Raw genomic sequence first — 19,068 nt, 5'->3', positions numbered from 1 at the left:
GCAACAGATGTTGCAGATAGGTCTTACATAGTTCTTTAACAGGTCCAACACAAATGAGCAGACTGCACCGTTTCCACGGTCCAAGCAGCTTCCTCTCGCAGACTAGAGGCTGTGCGGCAAAGAGAAAGCTATCAGCCCAACAGCCACTTCACTTCCGATGAGTTTGTGTTCTCCTTAATGTTGGTATTTCTAACGTTTTAAGGTTACTTTTTATACTTGTGCGCACACACACACACGCGCAAACATTGTAAGATAAAGCTTATGCAGAACAGCCTTTTAGCAAACTTAGTGAAAAAGTTTGAGATGTACACTGCCGGTTAAAAGAATCAAACACGGATACTCATTCGGGAACTCTTGCATGTACTAAGTCAACAGGCAAAGTAGGCACTGAAAAACGATGTACTTCTTGCTCTCCGGCTACAGAAACGGATGATTTAAAAACCATAGTCTCAAATGTCTCTATTGCATAGTTCGAAGAACACATGCTTGTGGGATAAAGGGTAGCAGTAACATTTTATTCAGTTTCCTAAACAAACATTGTGGAGCGGAGCACCAAACGCGATTTCACGGCTTGTGAAACGTATCCCCTTCAAGACTGCTTAGCTACGTTTGCCCCTGGACAGCCTTAAACACCAAACATGCCAGTTAAAGACAATAAAACTACTACGCTACAGTGCTACTGGCTACAGGCGTGGGCATTTACTATGCACTTCATGATGTTCTTTGCACTATTCTGTAAAAGCAGGATGAAGTGTGCAGTTCAAGGAACATTAGGAAAACATGTATGGTTTCATTCCGTGTTCAAATGTACATTTCAAATATAAAAATAAAGTCTCAGAGAAAAGAAGATATAAAATATAGTAACATCTGAGCGAACAATTCTGCAAAGCTCTGGGAGCCAGCCCCTCCACCGGGAACGAACACTGCCAAATAACCGCTTCTATGGGTAGCTTTCCAATCACGAAGGTCTACGACCCTGTTTAGCGCACAGCACCTTCCACAAGGATCTGCGTGAAGTGGCCGCGGCTGCATTTCCCATGATGGAAATATTCGCATGGGAAATGCACGAACACAAAATGTTCGTACATTTCCCATACGAACATGCAAGGGTTTCCCCCGCAACCCCCGCTGACTATACTGTGTAGTATAGTGAGCGAGATGTGGGGGGGGGGGGGGACACCCCCGCAGGCCCCGTTTTTTTCCCCCTGTTCTGTTGGGAGAGCTCGGGGGTGTCCCCCGCAACCCAGCTCACTATAGTGAGCGGGGTGTTGCGGGGAACTCCCAGCCCCCCCCCCCAGGCCCCAGCAGACTTTTTTAAAAAACATTTTTTCATACTGCCCCCACCTAAACACATACCACAAAAAGTTAGAACTTTTCATGGTGTGAGTTGTAGGTCTTTTGGTGGGGTCGGTAATTTTTTTCTCAGACATTTCACCCTATTCCTTCCACAGAGTAGAAATATCCACTGACAGTTCAGTCTGATCAACATGCTTCTCATGTACACTTGATCTGCTGTACCAGGGATGTCACTGATGATGCCAGCTATCAACACCTGGTGAAATGCATGGGTTGTGTTGCATTAAATCGGCACCTTAACGTCATTTCAACTAAAGTTTTTTCACTGATATATAGATACACACACGCTATATCACGTGTGGTGTATTTAATTGTGTATGGGACCAATTGTGCTTCGTATCAGCCCATCCCCTACTACGAGGGGAGTCTGACGGTTCTGCTATGTTAACCAAGGAGAGAATGTGTCACAATGTGGCACACACCCTGTTCCCTCCACTCAGGAAAGGTCTTTGAACACCCCTCACTAGAGGCCACTGGAAAACCCTCCCCAACAGTACTTCAATCCCAGAATGCCCTTACCATAATGTCTCAGACCAGTGCTGAGAGGCTGTGGAGGGGGGGGGGGGGGTACATTAGATATACTGTGGACGTGTCCCCAGCTTAGGGACTTCTGACTATAAGTAATATCCGAAACATAGGATATGCTGGGGGTCAGTCTGCCTTATGGCCCTGTATACATGCTCCTTGGAGCAGAACACAATAGACCACTAGCCTTTGCATACGGGACATGGAGCTCTCGCTACTACTTAACTGCTGCATCCAGCCAGTATGGCGATTTCCAACTTTTGAAATACAGATGATGTTCCCACACTCGGCTTGTGGTTCACTAAAACATGACATGCTAGTACTGAAAAAGCGACCAGCAACTAGTAGAAATGCTAGGAACCGTTTCAGAGGCATGACGACTAGTGAGGGCTCTTATGCACGATCTGATTATAGGCCCTTGCACCGTTCATTGACAGTTCTGGTGCTTGACATCGACCTCATGTTGCCATTGGACTTTCTTGGGAGGTGGGGAAAACCAGGGAGCAAGGAGTGGGTGGCGGATTAGGAAACGGGAGGAGATGTGAAGCTTGACGATTTAATTATTCACTCTGCTATTCAAAGTTGCGAAAAAAAGATTAATTATTTACACCAGAGGCAAAAACTAAACCAAATGCTTGTTTGGGGTGAAGGACCGCATCAAGATTAAAGAATTCTGTATAAAGCAGCAGGACAGACTAGAACACTCATAGTTCTGATGGGTCAGCACGGAGGAAGGTACAAAGGTTGGAACGCGTGGCACGGGGGTGGCTTTGCAGGAGTATCCCATGACGAGTAGCGGTGAGGTGGTCCAATGTACAGGACTTGCCCTGCGTACCGACTGATCTGTGGAGCTTTGAAAACACTTTCCAGTATACACACTGAGCATGCAGGTTATCTGAACCAAAACTATAAATATCGCAGAACATGTGGTAAAAACACTTTGCTTAACCCTTGAGGACTGCATGTCCGAAAGGAGAATCGGAAGACCTTCACATTATTCCAATATCTAGCTCGAGTAAACTAGGCTCAAATAACATTTCTTTTCTGAATTCACGTTATGTAAAGCAACAAAAGTCACATGCAATTAGTTTTCCAGCTTCCACACATAAGGGAGGCATACAATGCTAAAAGAATTGCAGCTAATATCACATGGCTCAAAGTGGACTAATAACTGGAGCAAAATAGATTATATTAAAATATGATCTACAAAGACAGAGCTGCTGCCCCCAACGTGAGCAGATTTGTGAAAATCATGATGGTACCACCTGGAAGAACAAAGAATCATTTTAAATGTACTAGTAGATTAAGTAGGAAACGTATAAAACATTACGTTTTGATAGCCACAACCTACCTGGGTCAATATTCCGGTTCTCCAAGATAACCATATTTCTCTCCAAATGCTTGTTTAACTCTGCAACTTCACTTTCCAGCGCTGCCTGTTTTTCTTGCAGACCTTTGACTGTTTCCTGGCAAAACATAATTGTTTAGTAAAATCAGTCAACAACACTTTATTCGACTTAAAGTCTTACAGTGAATAATACAATACATTCAAATTATATGTATCGAATTACAATGTAATGACATACTATACAATTCTCAAGGTTACTATCAAACAATCTCATTAAAAACAGAAAACAACAATTGTAAAACACAAAATACAGGAAAATGTCCTTGAATGCATTGTAAAAACTGGGATTCATTTGTATGACAATTATGGCAAGGTGGAGGGCCGTGTTCTTTTTAAACATGCCCCATGTATGTATTTGGCACTAATTGCCTTGTTAGTGGTAGACCAGCACAGAGTTAAAGCTTCAACAATAGTCTGAACTTTCGCAGCTGCCAATAAAGGCTTGAGGTAGAGGCATCTATATTTATCATAGCTTGGGCAAAAAAGAAGAAGTGTTAATGCGTTCTCTTTCCGATACACAGAAAGGACACACCTGGGCAGAACTCATTCCAAGCTTTTAACAAGGATACCAAAAGGTAAAAAACCCAAACGGAATATCACGTACAAGGCACGTTCATATGGCGGGGGCCCATCTCGTCAATACATTTCTCTCGATGGCGGGCCCGTTTGTGTGTCTAATAACACGCGTCAACAACCATCTTGCCAGAGTTCTTTTTTAAGGAACCCATTCTGCAGCACCGCCAGCTTTAGGGGCTGCTGACTACCCCCACAACTCTGCACCATAAAACGCAGCTGCCTTGACCACGACAAGCAGTTCCCTCCTTTAAGGCAACCCTATGATCACCCCCTCCCTGTCAGGAGGAGCCCATAACTGACGCTTTCTCCTTTCCTGTACTCTTCAGGATTCTGGACACTATGGACAGAGGCCAAGATCAGAGTTACAGGAACTGCAGGAAGTGCGCTCAATTTTAAAAGATCTATCTGGCAAAATAAATGTTATTGAAGGTTTTATTATGGCATCTGGAATTTATAATGTGAAAGGTGGGAAGAGTCACGGAAGGCATATCGCATTAGCGATTACTTGTCCACAGCCTCCCAGACCCTTGGAGACAGTGGTGGCTAGTGGGGTGTCTGTTTAGTTGGCCAGCTCTGCAATAGACTTTAGTTTACTGCAACTGGATGTAGAATCCACGTTGCAACCCGAGGGGGTGAAACATCCTACTGCGGAGACACCTATATTGCTTTGTATGGGCTTCACCCAGCTTGATTTGGCAAGGGAATTTCTGCCCCCTGATGGTACTAAAGAAAAAAAAGAAAGCCAAAAATGCAAGCAAGCCAAATGCTAGGTTAGGCCATAATAACAAAGGTCCCCTTAAATTCTTGCGGTCTCTCAAAAGCGCAGATCCAAGTTTTCCCAGAGGAGCATGCTCCAGAGGATTCGTGTGATGAAAGTCGCCATTTCATCACGTAAACTAAAGGTGACCTCGGTACGAAAGAGGGAAACTGATCTAGCTCCTTCCAAGAGCTCGTATTCCAAAAGGTCAAAACTGTTGAAACTCGATAACAAGCCCAATGTTTTAATCACAGCCTATTTAAAACCTAAAGACAAAACCATGACGGAAAATTATGTTAACCTCTCAATGCTTTCCACCTATTCTATAGATTCCGTACAGTGTGAAACAGATCTGATATCAGATGCCATACATGAACCTATGGTTCAGCCTCTGACCGTGGGTGGAAGTGGAGAGATGGCTAGCCATCCATCGACAGCTGGAAGGGTTCAAAGTTTTATACCAGCTGTTCCCAAGCCCCAGGTAGATTCGGACGTATCCTCCATCTTTAGTATGATGGAGGAACAGAGGTTTAGAGCTACAACGCAGATTGGACCACCTAGCCCGATAGACCAAGCTCTGCTGGCACTTAAAGGCCCAATTAGATAGTTACCCTTTAAACTTCCAGTAATAGGGGAAGTGTCATGCCCTCTCACACGGCCTTTCCCTCTTCGCACCCCTCCTCCTCAGGCGCCTCGCGCCGTAGTATTTCCCGTTCACACCACCAGCAGGGAAAACACGGCAGGCGGAATACCATGTTGGGCGGTTCTGCCTCGTTTCGCCCTTTTCCGCGTTGGCGTCTGCCATGGCGCCTCTTACACAGCCGGCAACATCAGAATACCAGGAAGTGCCGGCAGCTCCAATCGCTGGCCGCGTTGCGCGCCATGCAACGTACGCGAGCAGTCACGTGATACGTCACGTGATACCGCTCGCCCCTTCAAAAGAAGCCGGCAAACAAGATTCTTTGCTTCACAGCTACTTCAACTGCTACGGAGGACTGTCACGCATTACCCTTGCTCTTGTTTGCTTCGACCTTGGAACTCTTTTCGGATTTGCTATTGGATTATCCTTGGATTTTGGCGTGCTCTCTGATTTTCTGGACATCCGACCCCTGTTATACTCTGGACTTGCTCTTGGATTGCCCTTCTGTTTTGCAACCTTCGGATTGCTTCAAGCCTTGTTACACATCCTGCCACGCTCCACGAGGTACTGGGAAGGAGTGCCTATTACATCATTCCAGCCTGCCGTGGATTTCCCTGCGTAGGTGTTCTACCTACATTCCATCTCTACTAGGTAAGCTGGTGTCACTGCATCTTGTTTAACCCTTTCTGTCCATTGCCCATTGCCATTATAGAGTACATTCCTGATATTAACCTTTTGCCTTACAGCACTCAGGGGTCCTTCCGGCGTTCTCAATACCAGGCTGACGACAACACTCCTTCCTGTGGCCTCAAAGATTGCTCGGGCAGTGTTTATATTCTGCTCGAGCGGTACTTGGGGACAGAGGCATTTTATAACTGCACGACCATCAAGTCGGACCCATCAAGTCAGAACAGGAAGCTGATGACGGGGATTCCCCTCCCAAGTCAGTTGGGGTCCAGTACGAACTTGGGGGAGGAGTCAGCTTATCTCTCAATGAAACGTACGTTCAAGGTAAAGGGGGGTTTACCTGCAGAATCACCACTATATTCTGGCTATTTCAGCTTTATACTCATTGATTTCGAGAGACATTGCTAGAATATTTTTTGTGGATTTCAGACGGGTGGACGTAGTAAAAGTGGATTTCCATTCCCACTTGATTAAGAAATTGGTTATGGCTTAATCAGAGAGGTGGGGCAACATGGGATACTTGCTAACTGAAGATTGTGAAGATGTGTTACCTGTTATGCAAAGGGAATCTTCTAGTATGGGTCTTGATTCAATTTCACGTGAACCCCTGTTGATTAATTTTAAAGTGGACTATCAGCACCATGAGTGCAGGGCCTATTAACAAGAATAAGCGCACAGTATCGTACGATTGGGCTTATGTGATCAACTCCCATGAGCACAAATGGGGGCTAACGGGTTCCAATTGAAATTAGGGCACTAGATTTATTTCATGCAACACGCTAGGGTTCCATCATCTTTGTTGCAACAGTGAGTTTTGGGATGGCGCTGTTCTGATCTGTTTGCAGGAAACGTTCATGCTAGATACCCCAGTTGTGGATGGCTTTGTCGTTTTACATGAGCCGGCCCAAAAAGGGAAAAAAGGAAGACCCCTTTGGTGGCTTATTGAGTGCCTGGCGACTTTCAGCAGGCTCTAGGGTGGAAAATCTCCTAGTGGGGCGTGGTGACATCCTGGGTATGAAAATTATTACTTGGTGGGATGCTTTAGACTCTGTCTGGAATTTGTTGATTGTGCTAAACGTCTACTACAATCCTGCCCCAATACGTCTGGTTGACTTTTTTTTCTGAAATTATTAATTGCACTGAACCTTACTGTGCCTCTAAAAAAGATGGACTTGTCATCATGGGTGACATTCAGAATGGCTAGAGGCTGCCTGATACAATCAAGGACCTGCCCGGCAATGCTCGCAGAATGCTGGAGCTGGGGGGAGACTGGTATGCTCTTTTTTGACAAATGTGACTTAACACCAGTAAATGGTAGAATAAAGGGGGACATTCCACCAAAATATACCTGGTCTAGCGGTAGCCACCGGTCAACACTGGACTACGTGTTTACCTGGGAGTTCATGGTGACTAGTTGTCACGGTTTGAAGGTTAAATGCAGCCACGGGAGTGACCACTCGCAGCTGCTGACGTCATGGGTAGGGTTTAATAGTGTGGGGTCCAATACACAGCCTCTACACTTATCAACATCAGACCCCAAGATCAAGCGTTCATATGGGGTCCCAAAATAGCTGATCACTTTATTGTTAAAGTAGAACACTTGTTGGTGGCATTCTCTTTTTATATTCCCCCGGATATACGTTTGTCCCCCACTGGGGCCATAATGCAGGGTTAATACCCCCCGTCTATGTTGTGCCAAAAGTTATCATGTCACGATTTCTCGCATACATACAACATAGCTGTGAGCCGAAGAAAAAGAAAATTAAGGCCGGACATCAGGAAAGCTAAAATGTTGGGCCCTGCAGCATTTACGCGGATATGGAAACTAACACATTGGCTAAAGGGCCACAGGTACTTACTTTTTCAGAAAGATGCAGAGTGTATGTCATCTGCCCTGAGCTCAAGAGATTTGTCACATTTTTCGGCAGCTAATTCGAGGACAAGTGGCTCAGGTATCATTACAAGCACAGTCAATTTCGGGGTCCGTATGGGTGGCTCATTTTAACACCTTATATGGGCACATGAACGTTGTGAAGGATCCAGATGTGGCTTCCCGGGTCACATTAGTGCCTTTCTCCCATTGGGAGGAGGTAAAAATCGATACAGAAGATATAGTGTGGTCAATTAAGAGGGCAAAACATTCAAATGCCCCAGGCCCAGACAGGCTCACTAATCAGACTTTAAAATCTGTTCCATTGCTATGGGCGTAGGGCCTATTGCATTTGTACCGTGACGTGTTGGTGAGTCATCAATTCCCGCCTTCTTGGAAGGAGGCAATAGTCATAGCGATTTTCAAAAAAGGAGATCCTTCAAATTACCGTCCCATCTCTTTTGGACTCTTCCTACAAGATCCTCGAGATTCTTATTGCGTGCAGCATTGGGCGGAAGGCTCAGCGAAATTTGACATTAATCAATCTGACTTTAGAAAGGAGGCCAGTACATCACTCGATTGTTTTTTGATCCGCCTATTGACCAAACATGGGCATCAGCCAAAGTGCAGCCTCTACATGGCCTTTTTAGACATTACAAAGGCATTTGATTGCGTAGATTGCTTACGGTTATGGAAGATACTAAGGGATCGGGGATGCTCTGAATATCTGGTTGGTATCTTGGAACAGCTACATGCAGACACCCGTTTGAAGGTCAGATTCAATAGAAGGGGGAATTATACAGAATGGATCCATGTAGCACGTGGTGTTCGACAGGGCTGCATGTTAGCGCTGTTCACATTTCATTGGCACATTCTAGGAACAGGTGCAGCCTTAGCCACTATTGTTGCAAACCTACTGAAACTGGGGTCCATTAAGTTGCAGTACCTTCTTTATGCAGACTACGCGGTCTTGCTGCACTACACCGCAGTGGGTTTGCAAACTTCTTTGTGCTGGGTGAATATTTTAAAGACCTTGGTCTACACACGGTTTCCAAATCCAAGGTCCTTATTATGAATCGACGTAAGCCGCTGTCGAGGAGAACACATTTCTGTTGGTTCATTGACGGCCAAAAAATGGAGGAGGTATCTGAATTTAAATACTTGGGAGTAGTCTTTAAAGCCAGGAGATCATTGGTCTTGGCAAACCAGGCCCTTATACTAAAAGCCGTTTTGGCCGCAATCCAACTGAATTTGTTAATAAAAAATATGGCTGATTCTCTCTTGCCCGAGTGATCAAGATGTACAATCAAATGTTGGTCCCCAGATTGATCTATGAAGCTGAGGTGCGAGAGGATTGCCTAATGTGGTAAAAAGTGGAAGCAATAATCTGGAAGCGTGTTCTTTCCCTGCAGATGTGTGTTCCCTTGGCCACGATTCAACATATTCTGGGCCTGGTCTCACTGGAGGCCATGGTCGCTTGCCGCACACTAAAGTTATTGAAAAGTATTCTATTTCCCCCATTTGGTACTCTGTTTAAACAACTTAATGCTTCTGTCAATGAAGGAGACAGCACTACCTTGACTCAATGGATCAATGGGTCCATGAATATCCTTGAGCTTAACGACCTTTCATTGTCTGACCTGGAATACACTCCCTCCAAGGTTAAAAAGAAAATGTACGAAAACGATTGGATCACAAACAGATCCCGTTTAGAATTTTACACAATTTTCAACCATTTCATACTTGACTTCAAACCGTACAATAGAGTGCAGAAATGTTTGATTAGACATCCCGCAAAGAAATTCAGGAACTTTTGGGTACGCTTGAAATGAAATCTCTTTTTGACGAAGGATGTCTTGGGGGTCCGTAGCAAGTTAACTAACGTAAATCGATCCAGTTGGTACGGTATGATGGTGAATGAAACTTTAAAACATGTAATTATAGCATGCACTGTACTTTGTGACCTTTGTAAAGAGATGCTTGAACCATATTTTAGAAATAGGTCCTTTTTAATTTATGAACATTTGTAGTGGACTCTCCTTGTAGAACCAAACAAGCAACTCGTGATTGATGAATTGTGTAAGGGACCTGTTTTAACAGCTTTTCTCTTTTTAGCTTGTACTAATGTTTTTGGTTTTGAAAAAAAAATATTCTGTAACGTTGTATATGGATGGATGTATGTGTGTAAAGTTTTACTGGATAAAGCTATATCAAACAAAGACATTTTTAAATTTAAAAAACATTTTATCTTTTTTATTGTTTAAAGCACAGACCTAACTCGAGAACAAAAGAGCACTGTACAGGGTTTGGCTGGCATCTTTTAAGAGTAGCGCGGTACTTCAAGTTTCTGTCTGTGTGTCAGTATGTGCATCCATTGGGATTAGACCTTACTTGGGAGTTAGAAAAGCCACATGTTGAGAGATTCGCGAAATTAGAGAGTTGTGTGTGCTTTCCTAGTAGATACCAGGATTGAGTTCCAGAAGGTGGGCATGTGACAAAAGGATTGTTTGCAGACCTCTCTGCAGACAAGTTGTGATTAGAGCAGGTTGGACAATTTGCTGCACAAGGAGCGTGTGCCACCAGATATGTGGAGGTTAGCCGATAGGTAATCAGGTGTGCTACTTGCGATTGCTTTGTCGATGATGAATGCAATCTTGAAAAGTACTCTGGCGGCATAGAAAGGAAGCCAATGTAGTTCCCATAGGACGGGGCGACTCGGTCACATTTCTGCACACCCGCAATAAGACGTTCTGCAGCATGGTGGACTATTTTTAGTTGTGCCAAGTGAGCAGCTGGGAGCCCTGTCAGGAGTGTACACCCCCCTCCTTGATGTGCGAGACCACAAGTGCCTACTCTACAATCCGGAAGTCCTGCAGTGGGATAATGGTTGATTTTGCAAAGGGTGGAGTTTTGGAGCCAGGCCGTTTGAGCCTTTTTACCCATGGTGTTTCTGGAAGGACAGGCTGATTGAAGTCTAAGGATTTTGCTGAATCCGATAGAAGATCAAATCCCTTTAGGCACATATCACTGAGCCATTGTTGGTTAAGTTGTTGTTTAGCGGGGAACCAATGAGGACAAATTCAGTCTTGGGTGGGTTAAGTTTAAGGTAGGCAGTCGCCATCCAGGATTGGAAAATGGCTAGGTAATTGTGGAGACAACATACGTCCTATGAGCTTTTTTTCCTCTGGTATAATTGAGATTCGTCCACATATTGGTGGATCTATAAGGATCTTCGAGGAGTGTGTCCAGAGGCTCTATGCAAAGTTCAAAAAGGGTTACAGGGGAAGAAGGATAGCTCAGGGGCAACATATTTGTCTTGGAAGCAAGACAACGTGTCACAACACAGGTTTGAATACCAATCCCGTGCTTAGAAACCACTCGCTGGTATCAAGCGTATTATAAATGAACAAACAAATAATAAATACATACATTGGTGGGAGGACTGAGCCTTGGGGGACTCAGCAGGAGACTAGGAGTTGGACAGAACGCAATGTGTTCATGTAGGCGTCCTAATGTCTGCCCAAGAGATGGGAGGAAAACCAATACAGGACAGTTCCAGAGAATCCCACCCTTTTGGCGAGGAGAGAGAAGTTGATGTGGTGGTGGACAGTGTTGAATGCAGCCGAGAGATCAAGGACAAGGAGGAGGCCTGGAGTTGCCCTTAGCCACCATCCAGTTGGTGGATGATGGCTATCTCGCTGTTAAACTTGTGCAGAACCACAACCAAAGGTCATTTAGGTGTAGTTGTTCGATTTTGGCAAACAGTTTTGTAGCAACTACTTTTTCCAAGATTTTGCCAATAAACGAGAGGTTCGTAATGGGCTGGTAGTTTGCCAGGTCATTTTGGGTCTAGGCTTGTTTTTTCAAAAGGGGTCATATGAGACCAGTCTTGAGGGTATCCAGGAATTATTCCTCTATGAGGTATTAATGATGCGGAGGAGTGTTTTTTTTAGCGCCAGGCCCATCCATTTTTTAATGATGAACCCTGGGTTAATATCATCAAAGTAGGCAGTAGGTGTGAGGGAGGTAATTGCTTTTAGAAGGTCCGGGGGAGAGAGGAGAGAATTTGTTCCAGAGGGGCATTGCACATGCTGCGGCACAGGAGGGGGCTATTGCTGTGATAAGTCGATTCAAGGATACGTATTTTGTGCATTGTTTCAATAAAAAACAAGTTGCTGATTCCATTGCATTTTTCCTGAGCTGCTTGTGGATCGGGTGAGGGTTTGGTACAATGCTTTAATACTTCAAAGAGGGCTTTGAGCTGGGCTACCAAGCCTGCCACACTTGAGTTCAAGCTTATAACCTCCAAATATGTATATATTGATAGAGGATCATTTTTCTAATTATCAATGCTATAACATGATACATTTACAACAATTATCAATCAAGGTTAATTTCGCAAAATGTATTCCCATAAAGGTTCATACAAATAGTTCAACATGTACATTTTCAAAATTGTATGATTCAAACTAATCAATTATATCAATAAAACCAATCATTACATCCTAATAAAATAATAGTATAATACAACATTTAATAAGAATTAAGATACAAAACAATTATTAACAAGTTTCTAGAGCATCAAGTGATTTTTAATAAATATTCAGGGACCAATGTTCAGCCTGAATCTCTACTGCCCTATAAAGTCTTCACTGGCTCCCGGTTGCTTCACGGATTAAATTCAAATCCCTCTATCATCCACAAGGCTGTCTGGGGCCGGGGACCACACTATCTGCAACTCTTTCTTACCAAATATTCCCCCTCTAGACCTCTGCGCTCCTCTCAGCTCCTCAGAAACAAATTCCTTGTGTGCAAAGCCGTCTGCTAAACAGAGGGCAGGTGGTCGATCGCTTTCTTCAGCTGGCTCCCTTCTTTGGAACAGCCTCCCCCTCCCTCCCTCTTTGTCTTGAGCAGGACTTTCTTAAATTCAAGGCCTTCCTCTTTACCTCTACCTTTCCTCCCGCTCTCCTCTGCTAATCTCCCAGTTGCTCGATTGGTGTGAAGGGCCCTTATACATCCTCAGGGCCTAGAACTCCCACAACGTCTCATCCCAGCTGCTGTCTATCCTCAGCAATTGCCTCGGCTCACCGTCCGCCCTTGGAGGTTTGCACTTAATTTACATTGCACTTCACCTTCTGCTCACCCACGAGCACCACAGCACCTATCCCATTCTGTCTCCATTCTGCACTTGCACGTTCTGAACACTCACAAGGCATAGTAGGTTCGTCTTTACCTCCCCATTGTATTTTATATTTATTATTTTTATGTATTGTAATTGTTTATCATCCTTTGTCCCCGCCTCTTGCCCTGGGGGCGCTTTGAAACAGTATTTGCTTTCTGTATAAGGGCCTAACAAGCAAACAATGAATAAATATTCATTATAATTGTTCTCGCAGAGTTTCAGTGCCTCTTGTAAAAATCTAGTAAGGGCCCAAGAAACATTTTGTATTTGCCCCTCATGAAAAGTGAAGGCTGGGTGGCATAGTCGAAAGCCTTTGTTCTTCAAAATAGGAAATCTATAACATCTTCGGAGGGGAGAAAAAATAGGACAAAACAAAATAAAGTGGAGAAGGGTCTCAGGATTAAAATGGAAATATGGCAGGGACTTTTTTTTCTTCAGGGTAAGAGTTATAATGTGCAGTAGTATTTAAAAAAACAGTGATGTAGCAAAGGGAGTGTAGAAATAAAAAAATGGGGGTATAAAGTAAGAGGGCTAAAGAAGTTGCAATGAATCTATTCATTGGTTTACTCAATTCTTTATAAACGCTGTTCTCAGTGTTTGATTAAGTGGGCTTTCCATAACCGAGTGATAATTTTCCCACGAGGAGAGGCAAGATTGCTAGGGATTAAAGTAGAAACACTAATCCATTCCCTCTCCACCTTATTTAGCCATGGGATCTCAAAAGTCCTTCACCATTTAACACTGCCCCATATAGTGCTGTGGTTTTGGCCTTTGCTTTGTAAACTCAACAGGCTGGGTTTTGTAGGCACTGTCACATTTAAAAACTTCCCCTATAGCTTGCCTTAACTTGGAAGCCATGGCTGGGATCTCCTGTCCAGTCGGGCCCTGAGGGGCGGTCTCCACCTACTTCTTAGAACTGCATCCAGGGATTGGGCATTTTGTACTATGAGGCAGCGCCGGTTTGGAGATTGGATTGGGAGTATCCCTGGAAGAGCACCGATCTTGTCGCCTGGACTGCTTCTGGTTTTCTTGTATTACCCTCATGTGTGTACCGGAGGGGTGGGGAAGGGTTGACTTTTTGGTTGGTTGATTGTGGTGTTCAGCAAAATGGCAATAAAGAAATTAAAATAAATAAATAACTTGGAAACCACGTTTAGTCATATGGCTTTGCAGGATAAGATTAGCAGTGAAATGGATACGAAGGAATCAAAGTGCTTGACCACAGGTATGGGATTATTATTTGAATAGAAAGTCTTCCCTTTCTTTTATGAACTTTGGGTAAAACACAAAGTAGTCGACTTTGCAACATTACCTACAAGTCCAATTCATTCATGGCCGCCGTACACGCATCAATTAATTTTAGCAGTGATTTTGGGGTCCTTGCTATAAAAAAAATGTATTTTATTGGATATTTATAAGGCGCTTATACAGCAAGACAGTGTTTCAAAGCGCTGCAAAGCAAAAGGGAAGTGAGCAAATAAACAATGAAACTGACAATGAGTAAATAGAAAGGAAAGCAGTCCTACTATGCCTTGCGACATCCGGAGCGTGCAAGTGCAAAAGCACACAATCATCTGCTTAATTATAGAACTAGAATACCCTCGCCATTCATTTTTGGAACATCATCACTAAGATTCTGCAGCAACAATGGCAAACCATTAGAGCATAGCAAAAACAAAGAGGTGATGGCTGGAAGGTTTAGAATTAATCTTAACCACTGGCAATGCTCTGGGCAACCCTCCAGACCACCGTTCTTCGCCTGCCAAGCCATTACAGAAGGGAAAGACCATATGCAAATCAGGATTGGCCCCACCCCAAAAGGGGCAGTCCAGCCCGAACTGCTAGGCCACATCCCTTCTGCACGAGACCACAAGCATCCCCAAACATGTTTCGCCCTTGTTGGGGCTCATCAGTGAGGAGTAGCTTGGGTCTCTAGGCCCAGCAGGCACGGGACCCACGTCTGGGCATACCCGTCCCACTCGGGGTGACATAGCAAAAACAAAGAGGTGATGGCTGGAAGGTTTAGAATTAATCTTAACCACTGGCAATGCTCTGGGCAACCCTCCAGACCACCGTTCTTCGCCTGCCAAGCCATTACAGAAGGGAAAGACCATATGCAAATCAGGATTGGCCCCACCCCAAAAGGGGCAGTCCAGCCCGAACTGCTAGGCCACATCCCTTCTGCACGAGACCACAAGCATCCCCAAACATGTTTCGCCCTTGTTGGGGCTCATCAGTGAGGAGTAGCTTGGGTCTCTAGGCCCAGCAGGCACGGGACCCACGTCTGGGCATACCCGTCCCACTCGAGGTGACATAGCAAAAACAAAGAGGTGATGGCTGGAAGGTTTAGAATTAATCTTAACCACTGGCAATGCTCTGGGCAACCCTCCAGACCACCGTTCTTCGCCTGCCAAGCCATTACAGAAGGGAAAGACCATATGCCAGCCAGCACCTCTTTGTTTTTGCTAAACCATTAGAGCATACATTAAAAACTACAGGCACCAGGGCGCAGCTCTGACACCCCCTCAGGCTATTGTAAACAACAAAGTAGTACAAGGCAGGCCTGGATCACATAGCCAAAAACCTCATCCTGCATGTTATTTATACACAGGGAGAAACAATCTCTTGATCATAAAAACGTACAACAGATAAGAAATTGCTTAGCAACACAGGTTTGAATCCTGGTCTCGCGCTTACCAACCGGTCTGCGGTATTATGCGTGTTATAAAAGAACAATTATAAATCAGATTAGTCGGGAAGCAGTGCGCTTCTTACAATGGGGAGAGTTTGAGTGACATTCTGAACAGGTTGTGGAGGGGAGTAAATGGAACAGTTACCAGGGACAATACACGGGTGGACTTTACATAAAGGACAACCAACATTAGATATTTTTAAGTGCAGGTACGAGGTACGGCCAGCTGTGTTAGGGTTGTGACCATGATAGATGAAGTGCTAGAGTGGAAGAAGAGAAAGTGAGGGACAGAGGCAGGTTGGAGGCAATTCACAAATGTTCGCTAGAAGGCATAGGAGAGGTAGGTTAAAAGCGTCATTCGGAGGAGATCGGCTTTCAGTTTTATGTTGCAGTGTAGACATTGGGGAGGTAGGATGTGGAATATGTTTACATACTGACTGGTGTAGTACAATATCTTTATTGTAACACACCAGTTCTAGGCCATCTAGATACCTTTCTTGTGCAATTCACTTACAGGTTTAAGTGACTGCTCCTCTAATCTCTTCTTAGAGGAAGCAGGTAGGCAGACTTCTTGGTTCCGAGCACACATACACCTCAGAGATGTCCCAGAACCCACCCAGAGACCGCCTTGAGAACAGCCGACTAACACAGATTGACTTGTGCACTGCTGCAATCTAGAGGGCAGTTGTGAGCAGAGCAATTAGTGCACCAACAGACGCTCAACCACATAGTTGAGCACCTTAAGAGAGGTACTCGTCCCTCCTAAAAAAAATACTTACTGTGCTAGTGGTCGAATGGACTTTGCAAGGCCTGTTGCTAGGCTTTTAACCACTTGGCATGGAATGTTTGCTTTCTTTAGTCTATCATGCAGATGGATCTATAATTTAAATCCCCGGCTATCTGTGTCAGAGTGTGGGGATCATGTCATCTAGCGGTCAACTTTTTCTCACTTACTGAGAATAGCACCAGTACCTGTTCTCCCTTGAATAATGGAAGTCAGGAGCCTAAATCATGGAGCATTTTTTGTTTAGATTAAGCACCACTCAAATTCCTTTATACCAATTGTCATAAACCTCAGGGTATTCTCACTTATATTCCCCATGGATCCTCTGCGCAGGTGGCCACTGAAAGGGCATCGCTTTTGGATGCCGACCGTGGGGGTGGACAAGCAAGGGAGGATCACCTGGGTGGAGGTCCTGTAAGGACCGGGAGTGGGATGCCCTTGGGAGACATGGTATTCTGTTTTCCTAATGACCAACCCTTCCCCCATCTTCCTGGGGTATTATAAAATAAAGACTGCCCGCTGCACGCCCAGGACTTCCTCATTCAGGCGTACAAAAACTACTAAGACTAGGAAGAAGCAACAGGGGGTAATAAAGACCAGTTGCTTTCACCACTTCGGTACTGGGGCGAGGAAGATGCCTGCTGAGAGCAGTAGAGGTCAGGCATCTCCCCTTAATGATGGTGAGGCAGGGCCAATTGTGAACGTACACTTGCAACCTGTAAAAGGGCTACCGATGTATAAAAAACCCCACCAAATGAGAGTGAGGGAGGAGGTGGTGACAGGAGCAGTGGCAGTGAAATTGCAGCTGCAGCGAGGCAAAAAAGAACAGCATGCTTCTGGTTCAGGGAAGAGCGGCCGGGTGCTGGGACTCTGTGGAACCAAAAGAGGCGGGAGGCGTGAAAGGGGAGCCGTACTGGAAGGATGCCCCTTTTTCTACTGCTTGAGGGGCTTGTTCTCCTGGGGCCAGAAGCCGACCTAGGAGTGCCTGAGGGGCAGGAGGTGGAGCCCTGAAGCAAAGACCAGAAGGCCGGAAGATCTGCGCGGCAAGATCTTGCAACAAAGCAACCAGTGAGTTTCTATGCAATCAGAAACACGCTATGCGAGTGTTTGATCCCACACGCAAGGATATTTTGTACGAGAGTGGTCGCGTGAATGGGGAGACATGTTTTCGAAGGTCTCCGATTCGAATCCTTGCAAACCAGCAAACAAGAAGACTTGTTAACTCTGCAATTAGAGAGAATAACTTGTCACAGAGTGGTTGCGTGCAGTTGAAAGCACGTTTACGAAAGTCACTGCACGCTGGGCATATTAAAAGCAAACTAAACGATATATTATAACAAAGCTATTTGAAAATAAAGTTAGTTACACGCAAACTTTGAAGCATTATTGAATGCCGAACGTAAAAAACAATGTTTAGGCAAATTATCTGCACATTTTCTAATAGCGCACTGAAAGAAAGGTATCCCTACAAAAAATCCCCACCAAAAATATCGCCATACATATGGCCGTTTGTCTCGCCATAGGCGATATTTTTGGGGGGATAATTTGTGGGAGCAGGGGTGTCCCCCGCACATTAAAATAATGGAGGGGTTGCAAGGGTGTCCCCCGCAGGGTCCATGAGTCAATATCGGCGCAAAAATATGGCAATATTTTTGCAGGGATATTAACACATGGAACCAAAAGAAAACCGTCACTTATGAAGATGCTAAAAGAAATGAAGCTTCTCCACCTAACTAAATACACTGTGTACCAATTCTTAAAGTGAATGAAATTTACATTGTAAGCAACGTTCACATATTTTATTTCTCCAGAACAATTAAGTGTTTCTTCAAAGAAACCAATGTTTAATGAACTCCAAGTGAATAAAACTTTCACAAGGTCAGCAAATCCAATGTGTATTTCAACCCAAAGTGAATGGAACTCTGGGAAATTAACTTAAAAGGTGAAATTAACTGAGCTGCCATTTTCAACTAAAACATTTTGTGGTGTAATAACCAGCTATATGCAGAGAGTGTAAGTGTGGCAAAGAACATTAAGAAAAATGGGAAACACCATCATATGAAAACCTCACTGAAATTATATCTTGGGGACGGATCCCTGAGGTTGGAGCTACTTATTGTCTTTAAGACAGAGCCTCAAAATGTTTGGTGTTTTGAATTGAGTTCTGGAACTTGGGGAAGGGAACCCCGAGTATTGTGGTCAATAGTATTTGGATTTGGAACTCAAGGCAAGCCATAGACTTTTGTTTGAACTACTTTATACTTGGGGAAGGGAGCTGCGAGGTGGACCAATTTCCAAACTTTATGATGAACACCATTTTGGTTGTTACTGACATCCCTACACGTTGTATAAGATTAGTTGTGAGGGAAAGTATAGGTTTTGGACACAGACAGATTCCCAAGTTGAACGTGTGTACTTTGACTTTCCTTAGTTTTGGTTTGGTATGGTATGGAAATCGCACGATAGTATATGGTAAAATTGATGATTTTCCATCCTGACATTTAAGTTAATACAAATGTTTGTTTTGAACTTTAAATCTTGTGTCTAAAGCAACCTTATTTGTTCTTGAACATTTTGGTTAACTCTACTAA

The 19,068-nt window shown here is 44.3% G+C and overlaps 1 protein-coding gene across 3 annotated transcripts in view; it reads right to left on the bottom strand.

The window, feature by feature from the left end:
- The window catches only part of KNSTRN (kinetochore localized astrin (SPAG5) binding protein), a 566,595-nt gene that overhangs the window by 243,604 nt on the left and 303,923 nt on the right, over nucleotides 1-19,068 (bottom strand). For all 3 annotated transcript variants that reach the window (XM_069637536.1, XM_069637534.1, XM_069637535.1), the window contains exon 6: nucleotides 3,233-3,347. In XM_069637536.1, the coding sequence (XP_069493637.1) occupies nucleotides 3,233-3,347 (115 nt within the window). The remainder of the gene's footprint in view (nucleotides 1-3,232; nucleotides 3,348-19,068) is intronic.

Source organism: Ambystoma mexicanum, chromosome 14 (genome assembly GCF_040938575.1).
Source record: "Ambystoma mexicanum isolate Mex_15411 chromosome 14, UKY_AmexF1_1, whole genome shotgun sequence".
Lineage (NCBI taxonomy): Eukaryota > Metazoa > Chordata > Amphibia > Caudata > Ambystomatidae > Ambystoma > Ambystoma mexicanum.
The sequence above is the reverse complement of the archived record's forward strand: the minus strand, read 5'-3'. Positions and strand labels throughout refer to the sequence as shown.